The 19,374-nt window shown below is 42.8% G+C and overlaps 1 protein-coding gene across 1 annotated transcript in view; it reads left to right on the plus strand.

Annotated features, from left to right (window-relative positions):
* ARIH1 (ariadne RBR E3 ubiquitin protein ligase 1) overlaps nt 1-5,132 on the plus strand; it is a 54,378-nt gene extending 49,246 nt beyond the window's left edge. Inside the window, exon 14 of the mRNA XM_066592340.1 lies at nt 4,324-5,132. Coding sequence (XP_066448437.1) covers nt 4,324-4,408 — 85 coding nt within the window. The 3' untranslated portion in view covers nt 4,409-5,132. The remainder of the gene's footprint in view (nt 1-4,323) is intronic.
* Nucleotides 5,133-19,374: the final 14,242 nt, after the last annotated feature.

Here is a 19,374-nt window from a genome sequence, read left to right on the forward strand (position 1 = left end):
GAGCGACAGCCTGCCGGAGCGAGCGACATCCTGCCGGAGCGCGACAGAACGCCGTGGGAGGTGAGTAATAAATTTTTTTTTTCTTCACTTTTTTTTTTGTATTACCGGCGCATAAGACGACCCCCGACTGCAGAGCAGATTTTTCGGGGTTCAAAAGTCGTCTTATACGCCGGTATATACGGTAAATCTCATGTTGAGCGGGTTTAGTTTGTTAAAACACATCCTATGTGTTTTTTTTCCCCCCTTTACAAGGTTGGGTCAGCATTCCCTTTTGTCTGTCTTTATCCATTTTTTTAAATCCATAAACCTGTAAACTAAAAAAAAATGCAGCATACAATTTCTTACAAGCATCCAAACTTAGGGATATATGGCGGGAGCTCAACCCGGAGGGACGGGAATTCACACACTATTCGCATGCACACAACTCATGGTCCAGAATAGAGTATATGCTAGTGACACCCCACTTGATACCCAAAATATCTAGTATTTGTATAGGGGAGATGGTAATTTCAGACCATGCGCCAGTAGTGCTATCTCTGAGAGAGGGGGTCCCGAGAGGTACTGACTACTTGTGGACATTCCCATCCTATCTGATAGAGGACGAAACTTTTTGTGCTTTTCTGAGGGGATGATGGTTAGAATATATGTCTGATAATAAAGAACACGCTAATAATCCCCAGTTGTTATGGGACGCAGCCAAAGCCGTAATCCGAGGCAGGATAATTGCATATATGATAGCCTTAAAAAGAAATATTAAAGATAAAATAAGCCAATATAGTGCAGAATTACGCAAGGCTTACACTAAGTTCCAGGGAAATCCAAATGACCATAACATGCAGAAATCGATGACAGCAAAGAAGTCCTATGAAGCTAGGCTTCACAAAAGAGAACAGCTATCATATTCGCGAAAAGAAGCAAAACTGTTTAAATACAGTAACAAAGCAGGGAAAATAATGGCTAATTTAGCAAGAGAACCCTTTCAGAGATCAAATATTGTAGGCTTGAAAGACACCTCAGGAAAACTACAGTCTCATCCCCAAGAAATTAATAACTTATTCTTTAAGTTTTACTCAACACTCTATTTGCAGTCACAATCGGGAGTGGAGGACATGTTTTCAGACATAACCTGGCCCTCGCTGACTGAGGAACAAACTTGGACTAAATGCCCCCATAGATCTAACGGAAATTAAGGAGTGTATTAAAAATTTGGGAAATAACAAGGCCCCGGGACCAGATGGGTATTCGGTTGCGTTTTTCAAGATCTTAAAAGACCAGACTGCCCCACTATTTGAAACTGTTTAATGGGTATATGCGAGACAGTCCCACGCCCTTGGCCATGAACACAGCCCATATTAAACTGTTACCCAAGCCCGGAAAAGATCCTACGGACGCAAAATCATATCCACCAATCTCCTTAATCAATACCGATCTAAAGTTGATGGCAAAAATTATGGCAAATCGCCTTGCCAAGATCATGCCCCATTTAATTTCCCCATTGCAAACTGGCTTTACAAAAAGACGCTCGGCCATCATGAACATTCGGAAAATCTTAACAGTGTTTGATGACATAAAATTACACCCTTCTGCTCATTCCACTCCGGCTCTTCTCGCAATAGACGCAGGAAAGGCGTTCGATAATGTCTCGTGGAAGTGGCTGAAAGTAGTGATGAACAGGATGGGCTTTATAGGCCCCTTCTGCTCCTATCTGTGGAATCTGTACTCCTCCCCTCAGGCACAAATTTATACACCAGGTTTTCTCTCTATACGATTCCCCCTACAAAAAGGTACCAGGCAGGGATGCCCGCTCACCACTTTTATTCAACCTTGCAATAGAAGCGTTAGCAAGACTACCAGAAGGGACTACAGGGATCGAAGGTATCAAGATCCGTGACAAAACGGTCAAGACAATGCTATTCGCGGATATTTTGTTGGCACTTGGTAGTCCGCACACTGTTTTGCCACGGGTTTTTGGGAAGAAATCAGGTTTCAAGGTAAACACTATTAAATGTGAATTGCTGGACATATCCCCCCATGGCAAACTCACTGGCATAGATCTCAAAAGCTGTCCCGTCAGTATAGTCAAAAATAGTATTAAATACTTGGGAATAAATATAGGCAAGAGACCAGAATCCCTTTACTCTCTAAACTATCCCCCATTGATACTAAAGATAATAAAAGAATTGCATGGATGGGGTAATCTCCCTCTCTCCCTTCTGGGCAGATGTCACCTAATTAAAATGGTTAGCTTCCCAAGACTCCTTTGCCCTCTGCAGACAATACCCCTCTTACTACAAAGGTGCGACTTGAAGAAATTGCACACAGCATTCACGACCTTTATCTGGTCTCGGAGGCGAGCACGTATTGCTCTGAAAAAATTGATGCTCCCTAAGAGTAGAGATGGAGTAAATTTCTCGGATATCCGTATGTACAATGTTGCTAGCCTTGTGCGACATTCTCTGGACTGGATAAGGGGATCTAGCGATTTTTCTAATAATAACTTAGAGGCGGAATTATTCAACCCATGGAGCTTAAATGCCCACTTGCATACAGATTCTTCTAATCTTCCTATTGAAAGTAAACATTCTATATTGGCTAGAGACACTATAGCAGCCTGGAAAATAGCCCGTAAGACATATGAGCTGCCATTTAAAATCTCCAAACATATGGACTTGTGGAATCACCCAGAATTTAAAGAAGGAAAAACAAAATGTTCAAAACGTGGCGACAGAGGGGTATCATAAAAGTTCAGCACCTTATACATCCAGAAGCTTCTAGATATAAGTCTTTTAGGGAGCTGTGCATAGAATGCAATTTACCTACGTCACATTTCCTCCCATACGCCCAAGTACGAAACTTCTTACAGAAAAGACTAACCGATATAACAAAGGAGGCAATATCTAACCCTATCGATACACTAGTTAAAAATCTCTCACATAAATATTTGATTTCTGTTCTATATAAAAAAATTTAGAGAACAGCTCTAACTTGTTCAAAAAATGGTCCTGCGACCTACTGGACCCGGAACTTCCCGAGGGAATGATTAAGAGCTGGATCTCAGTGAGAAAGGCGATCTCAAATGAACGATGGCGGGGAAACATATTTTTAAAAAAAACACTGAGCAATTTATGGGTTTGACATACCTCAAAATCCAAATGGCTCAACAAGGTTACAAGCTTGCTCTAGATGCACCACGCCTAAGTCTGATTTCTTACATGTCATTTGGCAATGCCCGAAGATAAGTAGATACTTGGTTGAGATCCAAAAGTTGGTAGAAGACATAGGAGGTCAGAACCTGCAATTAACACCACAAGTATTTATACTTCACCAATTTCCAGAACAGATGAAAAAGGTCAATATAACACATACCATACTTCTGAGCGGCAAGAGATGCCTTCTGAATAACTGGCTGCTACCCAAATCCCCGGGAAAAAATGATATCTTACAACAGTTAAAACACCTCCTGAAAATAGAAAGAACTGAGATTGAGCGACGTGTGGAATCTCAAGCCCCTAAGTTTTTCGCCACGAGGAAATTATGGAATGTATGGCACAGTTCACCAACACTACTTGGTACCATAATAATGATAATATGAACAGACTAGGATTATTGGAAGTAACGTGACTGACCGGGGAAGGGAGGAGGAGCTAGTGGGATATGAAGCGGGATAGTTATATTCAGTTGGATGTTTTATGTTTATTAAAAATGTTGATTAATAAAGGGATATGGAGGGAGGGGGGAAGAGGGGAATAAAATGTTTGAAGATATATAGACGACCGAGAGTTAATCATCTTTACATAAACTACAGAAATTGCTCAGTATTGTATTATAATCAATCACTGCCATTTATCTGTAAAAGTAATATATGCTGTGCGGTCTTCTTTTTGAGTTCTATTTATAATATACTCATGTTTGTATACCATGAAAATTTCAATAAAAATGAGTTAAAAACAACAAAAAAAATGCAGCATACAAAACGTGACCAAAGTCCATAAGCCTGAGGAAGAACCCTGAGTAGGTTTGGAAAGCTTGCTATAACATCATGTTTTTTTGTTAGCCATTAAATAGTATCATGATTACTTGGTTTCTCTTGCTGAGAACAATCGCATTCAAAGTCTTACCTACACTGCTGGCTTTTCACAAACTTCAAGCAGGAGAGCTCAAGACCGGATTGAAGTAAACCTCTGAATAAAATTATTCACTTTATGCAGAGATTGTCAAATTCTTTACAAAACATTTACATTGTTGCACTGCTCTTGTATTCTTTGCCTGTATGCAGATCCTTTCATGGTAAACTAGCCTGATTGTTTTGCTTCCCTCCCTTAGATACTGCGAGAGTAGGAGGCGAGTTCTGCTTCTTCATGTGCACGAAGGTTATGAAAAGGACTTGTGGGAATATATTGAGGACTGAGCCGTCTCCACAGACCAACCTCTGTTGCCACCTGACATTAGATTTCAAATCCCATTAAATGCATCTCTGCCTCATGAGGCCGGTCTCCGCACATTCAGCCGTCTTTTTATTTTTTTTCAATTTCTTGCTCTCATCTCTTCTGCTCCTACCAGAATTTTTTTTTTCTCCATTTTTTTTTTTGTTAACAGAAAGTTTAAGTAAATTATATTGTAATAATAAAAGGAAAGCAGTTAGCAGAGGCAGTGGTTTGACAGTATTGTAGGCTTATTTAACCTCTTGGCAAAATGTGACTGGGAAAGCACTGATCTGCATGTAAAATTGTTCGATAAGGCATTGCTAGTTACTTTGAGCACCAAGGGGTTAAAATGTGTGCATCACCTCAGCTATTTGCAAATGCTTTCTCTTAACTTTGGCTTGCCGTAATCAGGCTGATTCCCCTTCCACGTTCCCTCTGAAGAACGTTTCCATTCGTTCTTTATACCATCTTGCCAACCTCTTTTCTGCCTGTGTCTCCCCTGTTATACCAGTCTGCTTTCTCTGCCAGTTTCTCCCTCTTTTCTCTTGTTTCCTTTTTATCTTCAGACTTGCCCCCAAGCACCTTTTCTATTCCTGGGTTGGAGCTGAACTGCTTTGAAAAGTTGAAAAAATAGAAGAAAAAATAAAAAAAAAATAGCTTTGTACATGACTTTTAAAAACAAAACAAGATTAAACTGAACAGAAGACAGCAGTATTTTTCAACCTTGTAAATAGTGCATCTGCATGAGAAGGGTTGAGCTGGGACGCATGGTGTTTGCATCATGTTTTAAGTACAAAACAGGAAAAAAAATATTTATTCTTTCTTGGAGATTGGTCCTGGCTGTGCTGTTTGTCCTTGGGATCTTTTGACTGGATGATGTGTCTGCACAGTCTAAAAAGATCTCCCAGTTGCCACAATAACCACTCGGTGGAGAATGTTAGTTGCATACTTTGCATTAAATCTGGCTGCACTGGCTGAAATAACCTTTCCAGGGAGGCGCACTGTGTGTGACGGAGTGTGGATGCCGCTAGGTGTTAGGAGTCCATTCATTATATTACTTGAAGTGATTAAAATGAGAATGAATGAAGGGACATTTTGCTTGAATTGGACATAACCTTCTTGCAGTTTGTCTCTGTATTGAGTATTTTTGTTAATGTGAAGCTACAGAGTGCCTGCAGCATTGAGAGTGAGCATTGTACAGTAGATGAACATAATCATTTTTTTTCCTTTGATATTAAAGAAAACCATACATCTGAACAGGAAAAATCAAAAAAGGATTAACTATACGAAGCATAGATTTTGTTAAGCATGTAATACAACTGTTGGTGAAAGTTTTTTTCTTTCAAGAGCTGCTCACATATTGTTCATTAAATTTGGTAAGACCAAATGAAAGTGAAAATTTGTTCCCAACCCTCGGCAGTACTGTGCATCGGATGTATTCCCCATGAACATCCTCCTGAATGGACAGATTGTAACTATATGATGACCGCTATCTGCACTGATAAGGAAGCTGGCAGTGGAGTGGTTCACTACTTAGGATCGTTACCCAAGTCCTTTTACCATTGTCCAAAGTCCAACTCCATGACTGTTGATGTCACCCTACACTTGGCTTCGAGCAGGAATTTAGTACAGGGTGTCTCACTTGCTGGAAGTCCGGAATAATTGGCTATAGCTTTAAGAATAAGGAGTATGTTTTTGTGAAATTTAATCAACGCATACCTTAATGAAAATCGGGAACCCCTCACATGTTCGTTGAGCACTCCATAACCTGACTGCCATCATCCACACAGTGGTGGACACCAGCAGAGAAGACGGAATAGCTAGGCTGGGTGGTGTAGTCAGTAGGAGCCTGTGCTGCTTCCTGAAGGGGAAAGTTTACTGGAATAAGCCACGGACTATCCAAGAATTAAAGAGTAACATTGCACAAGAAATTGCTGCATTGATGCCGAATAAGCTTACCAGAACGTTCAGCAATATGAAGCTTTGGGTTCAGTTGTGCTTGACTGCAAATGGACACTTCCAGCATATGTTACAAATAGTTAATGATTCTCATTTCAGTAAGGTATGTTTTGACCAAATTTCATTAAAGTGTGTTCATTAGTCTTGGAGTTATAGTTGATTTTTATTTATGGGCCTCCAGCGACTGGGACACGCTTTATAACATTTTTTTTAAACATAAGATTAAAATGCTATGTATTAGCAAGCTAAAAATGGAAAACAAAAGGATAGTTTCCAAAATAATGCACATATGCCACAACTATCTACACCTGGATGAGCAGGTAGAGCGACATCAATGGGAAAGAGCTGGACATATGTGAGATTTCAAAGTCTAGAATAGTAGCGGTAACAAAGGCTGGTACTGTCAATTGGCAAAGGCGGAGTTGCTGGATGGTCTTGGCAAGAAGCGAGGCGCTTACTGAACTTGAAACCTCTTTTGGGGTACTTGCCAATTAATTTTGCAAATGCACTTAAACTTAGTTTTTAATCCACATTGAAGATGTGTCCAAGTGCCCTACCATGCACTGGCAGTCATTTGGTGGGCATACATTTGCTGACAGACTCCATTTAATCACGCCGTAGCCACTTTAGTAGAGATACCTGACCTTTCACTATTGGAGCATCCCTGTATGGAAGCTAGACAGGTAACCCCTGTGCTGTAGCATAAAATCAAGTGAGCAAGTTTTCGGTGGATTAGTGTATGAATCCACAGAAAGGGGAAATGAACTTGAACCACTTCAAATGAGATCTAGTCATCGGTGGTAATTATCCACGGCCAAACAGCTAGACTTGTGGGGCTTTATCCTGCAATGATCTTGATACCCGAGAACGATGTGATCAAGGAAAATCGTCTACCGGAAGAGGATCTTGCGGATGAAAACAACTATTTGACAAAAAAAGTTAAAGGCGGATGTCAAGAATAATTCTGAAAAACAAGCCATGCACAGTCAAGCATATTACAGCCAAATACAATGCTGGCGCTCCAGCTAGCAGGTCAGGAAGTGCAACCCATCGTTACTTAACACTGCATACGACCAGTTCAAGTGCAATTGCCGTCTAAGAGAAACGGGCAAGACTCGAGGGGGGCCAAATAGCACAAAAATTGGGCAGTAGAAAATTTATCACATGGTTAGTTGAATCCAGATATCTGTTGCATCATGCTGATGGAAGGAGCAGAATTTGGCACAAGCAGCATGAATCTCTGATCAGCTTCCTGTCAATACCTCCATCTATTTTGCAGCAGCGCAAGAAGCTTCCTGCCTGTATGGGCCAATATTCCTACAGAATGATTAACATCTATCAAGAACTATGCCACAGCGAATTGCTGCAGTCCTGAAGGCCAATGGAGGTCCAACAGGCTATCGGATGGATATCTCTAATAAAGTTATTCAGTGCACAAAACTATATCAGAACCAATATTGGGCTTTAAATCAGAACTGACAGTGTGTAGGGATACACCTCATTGACGGAGAATGATCACACCATGTATAGTTTTTAACAAAATCTCCAGAATTGTAATACAATTATTTACTAACCAGACATGTCAGGTGAGCTGACAGTAACCCCCTCATTAACAAATGAAGTTATATATGCTGCTCTTTTCTGTACCACTGTCACTTTATGTGGCTTTATTTTACCATAAAGGTACAGACACAATCTACTCGTACATAGAATATAAAACCTTATTGTAAATGCGGGGCAGAGGCTGAAATGTTACTTTAATATTTCAACACCTACTACAATACATATAATGCACGTTGAGCATTTAAAGCCGTCTTCCAGGTTTAAACTGTATTGTTAACCTAGATCAATAAAAGATCGATAGGAATCTAACACTTGGCATCCCTGCTGATTAGCCGAGCGATAGAACTGCTTTGTGCCAGAAATGCACAGCTCCTTGGAGTGCAGCAGCTTGGAAGGGCACAGTACGTGCTGTTCCAGGCTGCTGCACTAATGTCCATCAGCTGAAAGGTGGGGATGCCGGGTATCAAACTCCTGCCAATCTCTTATTGATGACCTATTTTGAGAATCTATAGTTTAAAGCCTTATTCAGATGGCTGTATTTTCCGCCTGTGTGATCCATTATAGCCATATAAACTACTCACATAAGAGCTTTTTCACATGGACCAATGGTTCTTTTGAGAAAAATCACTGCATGCTCTGTTCTGGGCTGTATCACGGACGAGTTGTCCGGGTGCTGTCCGATGTGAAGTGTGTCCACAATTCTCATGCGCAGCTTCACACGACCGGATTCCTATTGCGGAATCCACAGTCAACATTCACACTGAGGAGTCACAGCAGATCGCACACATTGAAAGGTATGTAGTTTCGCTTTTTCCTTCAGAATTGCGAAAATGAATTGCGTATTCCGTAAGCAGAGGAAAAATCGCAGCATGCTCTATTTTGCTGCGGATGGCGTCCATTGAAGTCTACGGAGGCCATCTGACCCGCAGTACAACTGCAATTAACATTGTGGATGTGCGGGTTCCTGCATCGTCGCTTAGCAACAGCACTGAAAATACAATTTAAAAAAAAAAATTACTGTGCATGACTGCCTGCGAGCCTCCGTAGTCATCCGCAGTACAGATTTTGCAGGGTTGCAGCTGAACTGCGCTGCGAGATCCTGCATGTGGAATCCAACGTGGTGGTGTGCAGCCGGCCTTAGTCTGGAATACCCCTTGAAGTTCAGCAGCCAGCCATATATAATGGTTTATTGGATTTATTCTGTATGTTGATCACAATGAAAATCAGATGCTAGTGATTGTGAAAATGGGGAAGGAGAAATATCTATTGAGTTGAAAATGTAGTTTACAAACTTTTTTTTACATATCTTTGAAGAAAGGGGCACTGTTTTCTTTTGCTTATGGCTTTAGTAAACTTCCTTTATTTCAGCAGTTGCTAACAGCAGAATCTCTAACAATCTGTCACTTATTTACAATACTGGACAGTAGGATGAACCAGAATTTAACAGGCCCATAATAATTGTAAGCAGTGAAAACTAAGTGGGAGACGCACATGATTGACAGAGAAAGTTACCTGGCATATTTTTAGTATTTTTTTTTTTTTACTTTAGCTCTTTTAGACAACTTTAACTTTTTTTGTATACTTTTTATTGACCATCCCACAAACCAGAATATTGATAATCAGGATTGTTATTGCTGCCTTAAAGGAATTTTACAGCATTTGTACTGAGCTGCCACTCAATCCACTTATTGCCACTATTCTAAATTTTCATCTAAATTGTCAAACTGACCTCTAGTACCTTTTTTTGCTGACCTGCGCCACTGTTTCTTTCCAGACAACTTCAGATTTCCAAATTATTTGAAATGGCCACCAGGGAGTGTAAAAAAACGACATCTCGCACAATGCCCCATTGCTCATTACAGATGAGTGTGCATTCATGACTGTACAAACGGTTTCGTTATTACAGAATTCGAAGGCACTGAGCATGCCTGACCAGTAAAGTGGTAGAACGTACAGGTCGTGACTCAGCAGGGGGGAGGCCACAGGTAAAGCAATATCTCCGCAACTCTGTATGACAAACTATAACTTTGTATTACAAAATGACATGCTATCATCTTATGAAGTCTATAACTTTCTCTTTGAATTGCCGGAATACCCCTTTAAATAATGGTGTTTCTAGTCACTCTTCCATAAAGCCCCTCTCTGTAGAGTGTACGACTTAGGGTGAACACCCACTTGTGGGTTTTTTTTTGTGCTTTTTTTTCACGCAATATCGCTGCGCTTTTTTCACGCGATTGTCAAACTCGCGTGAAAAAAAGCACAAACTTGCGATGCGTTTTTCACATTAGAAAGTTCCATTGACAATCGCGTAAAAAAAAAACTGAGTTATATCGCGTGAAAAAAAGCGCAAGAAAAACGCAAGTGGGTATTCACCCTTATAGTGGTCCTATGGACAGGTTCTTCCATCTTTGCTGTGGATTATTGGAGCTCCTACACAGTTATCATTGTCTTTGTTCAATCTCTTATTAATGCCCTCTTTGCCCAGACAAGATCATAAGAGTGATTTTTCATTCGAACCGATGGTCTGAGTTTGTAAAATCACTGCATGTTCTATTTTTGTGCAAGTCGTCTATAAGAATGGGACATGTAATGTGTGGTGTCTGCCGTTGAACAAGACCTTATTTAGGATTTACATAGTAAAGGGGGTGAATACATCCGCACCCACAGCTTCTCAATTGTTAATAATTTTTTAATTTTTTTCACTCCACTATAATGATTTGGACTTTTTTGCCAGGCCCACTATATAAAATTCAATGTAATTTCAAATTGTAATCCAGAAAAACAGGGAGAACACAGGGGGTGAATACTATTGCAAGGCACTGTAAATGCACTTTAGTGTGAATTCACATGTGGCAGATGTATGGAATGAAGTCTTGAGTCAAGGTAAATTCTTCAGCAAATTTGGCATGTGGGAATTCACTGTACTAGGAGCTTTATACAACCTGTATCAAAGTCAGGCCTACGTGTACCTAATCATGTAAATTCATCTCTTTATTTTATCAACGATAGGTCTCTTCATGATAAACTCTAAAGTAAAGCTGGTCATAGGATTTAGAGAGATACTGTGTTTCCCCAAAAATAAGACACTGTCTTTTATATAAGTTTTTCCCCAAAAGAGGCACAGTATCTTGGTTTTAGGGGTTGTCTTATACTCCCCTAGTCGCCTGCGTCTTGGTCCTTCGCGCTGGACTTCCCGACACTGCGGCAGGTTGCTATATCCTCCGCGCGGACAGAGGATTACAGCAAGTGAGCACTGTGATTGGATCGAGCGCCAGCCAATTACAGCTATTCAGTGACGTCATTCACTGAATGGCTGTGAATGATCAAGCGCCGACTCTGATTGGCTGGTGCTCGATCCAATCACAGCGCTTGCTTGCTGGAGACAGGGTATTCAAAGCAGCGTTACCAAGAAGAGAATCCTCTGTCAGCAGCCTGCTGCAGCCCCCGGGGAGACAAACGCGAAGGACCAAGACGCCAGAGGCCAGGTGAGTATTGCTGTTTTTTTTCACCTAGTGTAGCGAGGGATTATTTTTAAGGGAGGGCTTATATTTCAAGCCCCCCCCCCCCCCACACACACACACACCACCCTAAAAATCAGGATAGGGCTTCTTATCGATGTAGGGCTTATTTTTGGGGAAGCAAGGTATCTGAGCATTTGGCTGATAGCTATTACTCCCGACTCTACATATACATGTATACTTAGCCAAACTGCATGGGGGGAGTGGAGTAAGGGTACTTTAACACGGGATGATTATCGCTCCTGTGGTTTCACACAGGAGCGACCGTTCAGTGAATGGACAGGGAGTGTGCTGAAGAGCTCTTCCAGCCACCCACCTTAATCTATGAACAAGTGCCTGTTTAGTGAATAAACTGCCTGTTTACTCAGAGAAGTTGCTCATTAGTCGCTTTGTTTCAGTGAGCTGAAATAGAGCAACTAGCAACTGATGAGCGATTTCTTACTTGGTACCCTTTTGGTTCCTGCTTTTATATGAGGTCAACTATTGGTCAAGATTGCTTATTTAAGGGGGGGGTTTTAGCCCATAGCCTGTGTAAAAGTATTATCAGCTGCTTCCAGACATCTCTGGTAGCGTTTTTTTGCCTGAGAACACAAGATTTAGGTCTGTTGATTTCCAACAGCCCAATCCTTTTTTCCCCCAATATCTGTTAGAGTAGAAAGTTAGGACACCCCCATACACATTAGAGGATGGGCCAGTCCTGCTAAATCAAGGAGATCAGCTGCCATGTCTCTGTATATTGCTATCTTATGGACTTCTGCACACGGGCAGGAGCAATATCGGGTCGTGATTGACTGCCACAGTATTCATTGATGAGGGAACTCCCCGCGGAGGATCTTCTGGTGGGTGGGGGACGGCTTCAGGGCTTGAAATATAAGCCCTACCCTGAAAATAATCCCTAGCTGCAGAAAAAAAACATCACCTTTAAAGCGCTGTCCTCTCCGGCGCGTCTTCTTGCAGGTCCCTGACACGCTTCATCAGCTTCTCTTCTAGCTGGAAATTAAAAACTCCCCGCCTCCTGAAAGTGCAGCCATTTCAATGAATAATCACCTCTGGTTGGTTACAGTGCTCAGCCAATCAGAGAAAGCGCTTTTAGGAGGCAGGGATTTTTCAATCAAGAGATGCTGAAGAAGAGTGCCAGGGACCTGCAAGAAGACGCGCTGGAGATGACAGTACTTCTAAGGCGTGAGATCACAGGGAGCCGTATGGGTGTAATGAGTCCCAACTCGATTATTCAAATCTAAGCGCAAAAGAATTAGCATCCAAATTTTACATACGTGATCTAATTCTCTCACTTCCTGATGTCGTAGAAACTTGAAATTCGGCACGAGCATTGATTATGTCATGGATAGGAAATGTTAATGGGTCCGAACTCGATTATTGAATTCTAAAGGCAAAAAAATTTGCGTTCAAATTTGACGTATGTAATCTAATTCTCTCACTTCCTGATGTCATAGAAACTTGAAAATTGGCAGGAGCATTGATTATGTCATAAATAGGAAAAGCTAATGGGTCCCAACTCGATTATTCAATTCTAAGTGCAAAAGACTCGGCGGTCAAATTTTACGTACGTAATCGAATTCTCTCACTTCCCGATGTCATTTTATATAAAGGAAACGTGGCATGGTTACCTCCATGTGGTGTTTCCTGGGTAACGTAAAGAACCATGCAAAATGGTGAACATATTTTTTTCCTCGGTATCTCTAAAGTAACCACGACTTCATAAGATTTTCCGTGTGAACACCAGATAAACACCAGTACCAAATTAACTCGGGCGAAGCCGGGTATATCAGCTAGTTGTACTATATTGGAGCCCAATATTTAGTGCAAAAAAAAAAAAAAAGGTTTGTATCCCCACAAGACAAAGCAGGGAACCGTTTCCAAATTAAAAAAATAGAAAGGATTTCCTTGCTTTGTACTGACTGCATAGAATCCCATTTGCAGCACTAAATATACACAGTGCTGTGCTGTAATACTAGGATATTGAATATTCTCTACAACAAAGAAATATGCATTATAGAAGTCTATCTCTGTACACACAACACATTAACGTTAAGTCCACACAGGACGGATTTGCTGCGGAATGTCCACAATAGAAAATCCAATTTTTTTTATAAAAAGCACCATTTTGATGCGGATTTTATCCCCCTCATTAGAAGGGGTGGAATCCGTACCAAAATATCTGGTGCTATAATTGACATGCTGAGGATTTCAAAATCGGCATTGCAAGTCCACTTCTACACTGGTTTTGTGCATATTTTATTTTGCAGCATATGGATGAGATTTTGAAAATCTCACCCACTTTGCTGCTACTGTAAATGTCGTTGATATTTCATACAGAGGGTCCAGGCGGCAAATCTGCCCCATGTGAACATAGGCTTAACCTCAAAGAGGATCTAGTCTATTGGACCAGCTCAACTTATTTCAACTAAGATGGTGGTGGGGGTGTAATGTTTCTCCTTGTGGATAGCTCCACAGGCGAGAGCAGTACAAGGGGATGTAAGGAGTCTTATATAGGTCATACAAATGAGTGATTGAATAATCTTCCACAGCACCACTGTTTGGAATGGTAGCTACCCTATGAGTCAATATCCGACTTTTTAACAGGCTTTGAGTATTACTAGGAATGTGAGTCAAACCAAAATATCCATACAGCTATTTCGGGCAATAATACTGAAGCAACTGTGCGTACATGGATGTTCTGGTTCAGCTTACATTCCTAGTCATATTGCAAGGCCTGTTAAAAGGTTGGATAATGAGTATAGAACCGTAGAATTGGAAGAGACCTCCAGGGTCATTGGGTCCAAACCCCTGCTCTGTGCAGGATTCACTAAATCATCTCAGATATTTGTCCAGCCTTTGTTTGAACACTTCCATTGAAGGAGAACTCACCACCTCCCGTGGTAACCTGTTCCACTCATTGATCACCCTGTCAGAAAGTTTTTTCTAATATCTAATTTGTCTCCTCCCTTTCAGTTTCATCCCATTGTGTCTAGTCTTTCCTTAAGCAAATGAGAATAGGACTGATCCCTCTGCACTGTGGCAGCTCTTCAGATATTTGTAGACAGCTAGTAGCTCCCTAAACCTTCATTTTTGCAAGCTAAACATTGCCAGAGCCATTAGGCCTCTTTCACACAGGCAATAGCGAAATCGCAACGATATCGCATCTGTATTCTGGTTGTGATTAGTTGTTAAGCACCGTGGCTCAGCCAATCCGAGCCAGCACTTGAGCAAATCACACCCAGCACTCCCGGGAGGTGGGGATTTCCCTTCAAGCCAGGAAGCGCTTACTGAAAACTACAAGCAAGTTTGCCGGAGCTGAAGAGGAGATGCATGGCAGACCTGACAGCAGCTGTTAGGTGATGTATTTTTTTTTTTTACTGCAGCTAGGGCTTATTTTAGGACCTTTACTATAGCACTTCCTACTGTAAAAGTTGCATCACACTTTTCATGTGATGCAACAGAAAGAAAGGCTCCATAGGCAAACATAGGCTAGAAAACCTTGCAAATCGCTGCAATATTCGGCAATCCACAGTTTTCCCCCCGCAATTTAGAAGGCTACAAAACATCGCTAATGTGAAGTAACCCATGGGAAAGCATGGGCTTCAGATACATGTGATTTGCAGCACCGTTGCATCGTGAAAAAATCGTGTGATTTTGTTGCCGTGTGAAACCCGCCTTAACTATTCCTCATAGAAGGTAGTTTGCAGACCGCTCACAATACTGGTAGCTTATCTCTGAGCTTGCTCCAGTTTCTCTGTCTTTTTTTTAAAATTGGGGTGCCAGAACGGGACACAGTATTCCAGATGAGGTCTTACTAAGGAAGAGCAGAGGGGGATAATTACCTCACGTGATCTAGACTCTATGCTTCTCTTAATACATCCCAGAATTGTGTTTGCCTTTTTGGCTGATGCATCACATTGTTGACTCATGTTCAGTCTATGATCTATTAGTATACCCATAGACTGAACATGAGTCACCAATGTGATGCATCAGCCACAAAGGCAAACACAATTCTAGGATGTATTAAGAGAAGCATAGAGTCGTGAAGTCATAGATTACGTGAAGTCATTATCCTCCTCTACTCTTCCTTAGTCAGACCTCATCTGGAATACTGTGTCCAGTTGTGGGCACCCCACTTTAGTTTCAAATAAATTTTATTATCAATTATCAATTTACATACATATTTAAGACCAAACTAAGGAAAGGGGGAGTTGGGCTACAAGCACCACTGTAGTTAAGGAGATCTTTGTAAACTCCGAGCGTGAGTAGCTATGCGTTTGGTGGTAGGCATCATCTAATGGAATATCTGATGGCTAATTACGTGGCTCTTGCTGGTGTGGATTTAATGGATTTGCTAGCCACACCTGGCCTGGTTCAGAAGATAAAGGGCTGGGTCCGCTGACCCCGTAGACTACCGGGCCACTGACCTTTTCTTTGTCTGGAGCTTTTACACGGTCATTGACCTGAGAATATATCAGGGATCTTGTCTAATCCAAAGAATGCAACTGCCCCGACCAACGAAAGGGAATAGACACAGTCTTACAATAGACAATGAACAATAGACATTGGGGGGGAGGGAGGGGAGAAGAAATAGGGCAAAAAAAAAGAGGGAGGGGGAGGCCCAAGAATCTTTTTCTGAGTCGCAATTACCTGTCTGCCCCGCAGGCTGGTCTCGTTCCGGGCTGCTGAGGTTTTTGGCTCACCATCTCTCAGATCACCCCTGATACTATCCAGCTCTTAAACATGTCTGTGGTCCTGAAAGCTATCCAGGCCTACCAGGTCTTGTGTGTCGCCTTCCAAGCTTTGGGATTGTCAGCCCCCAACTCGTCATAGCGCATGAGAGTATGAAGTTCCTCCACCCACATTCCTCTGGTAGGAGCAGTCGTGCAGCGCCACAGTCTTGGGATGATTCTCCTAATTGCAATTATAAAGAATTTTAGAAGTCCGGACCTGGCACCTCTAACCGATCCTGGAAACGGAGAAAGCAGGGCTATCTCCGTGGTCATCCTCACCGCTGCATGACAGATATGGGTATAAAGCGCTGTTACCTCTTTCCAAAGGATCACGACCGCTGGGCATCCCCACCATATGTGGGTCATTGTGCCTTTACTATCGTTGCATCTCCAGCAAGCGGAGGGAAGCTGGGGGAACATCCTCTGAAGTTGATCAGGGGTCCTGTACCACCTCACTATTATTTTGAAATTAAGGTCTTGGATCCTACACACAGATGACAGCTTATGTGTTAGTATCCACACCTTAAACCAGCTCTCTTCTGAAAGCTGGACTGTGACAGGACGTCTCTCAGTCTGGGGGTCGAATCTTCCAGGAGAGCGAGGAGGGTGGGGTATCTAAGTGTAGCTTCAAACTGTGGGTTTGCAACTAATGGGGTAAGTGGACCCGGTACAGTAACAAGTTCACCAGCGGCCGCGAACCCCGCTCACGTTTCAAGGAGTCAAAGACAGAATGGGGAAATGTTAGGCAGAGATTTGATCCATTTTGGGGGAATCCAGAAGGCCCTGTATAGGCCATCTGGGTCCCCCGAGTGCTCCGCCTCCACCCAGAGCTTCGAGTCCCTGTTTTAAAGAATATCTAATACGCAGTTGGAGATATTAGCTCTGTAGTAGAGGCAGAAGTCCGAGAGGCCCATACCCCCCCCTCACTCTTTCTTTCACCAGGAGCGAAAAGCGCAAACGTGGTCTACGTCCCCTCCATACGAAATCTGTAATTAATTACCTCAGTTTTTTAAAGTACGACCGTGGTAACCCAATCGGGATTGTTTGGCACAGATAAAGGAATTTGGGTTATGCGTCCATTTTTCTTACTTTGACCCTGCCATTCCAGGAGAGAAACAGGTGTCTCCATCTGTTCAAATCCCTCTCTAGACTAGTAGCAAAGGGGGTAAAATTACGTTTGAAGGTCTGGGAAATATCAGCCGGCAGTTGGATGCCCAGATACTTGATGTGGGACCCACTCCAACGGAAGGGAAGCGTAGCCTCTAGAAATGAGGCCTCGGCCTGTGGAAGTGAGACATTCAACACCTCCGACTTTTGCGCATTAATCGTATAATTGTTGACTCTCCCAAACCTCTCAAACTCTCTTAGCAGAACCGGCATGCTTACCCGAGCGTTGGACAGATAGAGGAGCAGGTCGTCCGTGTAGAGCGCCATTTTATGCTCCGTGCAGCCGATCACTGGGATCATTCTTGTGGGTCTCTGTAAATTCCCCAACTACCCTCCTGACCTTCTCAATGCATGTGGAGTCCCTGAGTAGGTTATCATTGAGCCTCCACGAGTGACACCTAGGGGCCCTTCCCAGCTCGAGACTCCCAAACACAGGAGAGTGGTCCGACCACAAGAGGTCCCCATGTGAACAAGTCAGGGCACAGTCCAGCAAACCATGAGAAACCAGGAGATAATCTATTCTGCTGTAAGAATTATGAACAGCTGAATGGAAGGTATAATCTCTAAAGCCCGGGAGCAGGATTCTCCAGAGGTCGACCAGATGTAATGAGTCTAGTGTTTTCCTAAGAGAACGTGCTGCTGTCCAAGAGATGGAAGACTTACCCAAGGATGTATCTACGGTTGGGTCCAGCACCAGGTTAAGGTCTCCTCCCAGGACGATTCGCGAACCTCCTGTGAATTCAGCCAGGCTTTTCAGAAATTTTGTTGCATATGCAATCTGGTTCTGGTTGGGGAGATACAAGTTAGCAAAAGTAAGTACAATGCCTGCCACTTCCAATTTAAAGAAGATAAATCTACTGTCGGGTCTGTCATGGAGTCAACAACCTAGTGTTGAAGGGATCTATGGAGAGCGATGGAGACTCCACCTGCCTTCCTCAGGGGGTCAGGCCCATGAAACCACAAGGGGTAGTATTGGGAGCTGCAAGTCAGCACACAGCCTTCCTTGAAGTGGGTTTCCTGAAGTAAAGCCAGCATTACCCTTTTCCTATGTAAGTGATATAGGATTTGTCTTCTTTTTGGGGGACTATTTATACCTTTGGTGTTAAACGAGCAGAAGGTTACACACGCCATTTGTGTTTTTGTTTCCGGGTTTTCCGCACGGGCCTCCTACTCCCCACCCCAGGGAAGATTAAGGGGGAAAGGAAGGGGAGAGGGATGACACACATAAGGAAGGGATGGGATGGTCTGAACACCAGGGCCAAAACAAACACATAAAACAAAACCTTTCTAACACGCAGGAACTCCATTCCTGCAGGAAGTCTTGTTCACTATCTATCTGCCCTAAATTGGCAGTAAATAACAGCTGCTACGCTGTCTACCCTAGGTTGGAAGGTGGAAGCTCAAAGGAAGTCCATCCCCTCCTTACCCGCTACTAAAGTCCACCCAAACCCGCTACTACAATAAGTTTCCAACTGGTGAAACTGTTGAAACAAGTTGCTACCTGTGACCATTCCCAGACCCGACTCTGGTTAATTGGCTCTAACTGACTTGGAGTGAGGAAAAGGAGGACAGAAGAGAGAGAGAAAGGTGCGTCTATTGGAACTCAGTCTCTGGAGTCGCTTCTGGACGGTCTTCTCTCACTGTGGCGTGAAGCTCTTTGTTGACACCGAGACCCTCTTGTGGCCGCCCGCCAAGTATTCCGGGGGTGGCGGCATCGGCAGGAAGCATGAAGATGGCTAGTCCGGCAGCTGCACAGATGGCAGCTCGAGGGCCCCCAGGAACTTGGGGAGGTCCCCCAGGCCTCTGAAACTTGCGGACTTGCCATTCTTTGAGGCATGGAGCTGAAAAGGAAAGCCCCAGCGATACAGAATCCCCCTTTCTTGCAGGAGTGTCAGTAGTGGCTTCAGGGCCCGGCGCAAGAGGAGGGTACGGCGAAAGAGGTCCGGTAGGATCATGATTTTCTTCCCCTTGAAAGTGAGGTCTTTCAGGACACTAGTTTTTTGCAGGATT

This window comes from Eleutherodactylus coqui, chromosome 2 (genome assembly GCF_035609145.1).
Source record: "Eleutherodactylus coqui strain aEleCoq1 chromosome 2, aEleCoq1.hap1, whole genome shotgun sequence".
NCBI classification, from domain to species: domain Eukaryota; kingdom Metazoa; phylum Chordata; class Amphibia; order Anura; family Eleutherodactylidae; genus Eleutherodactylus; species Eleutherodactylus coqui.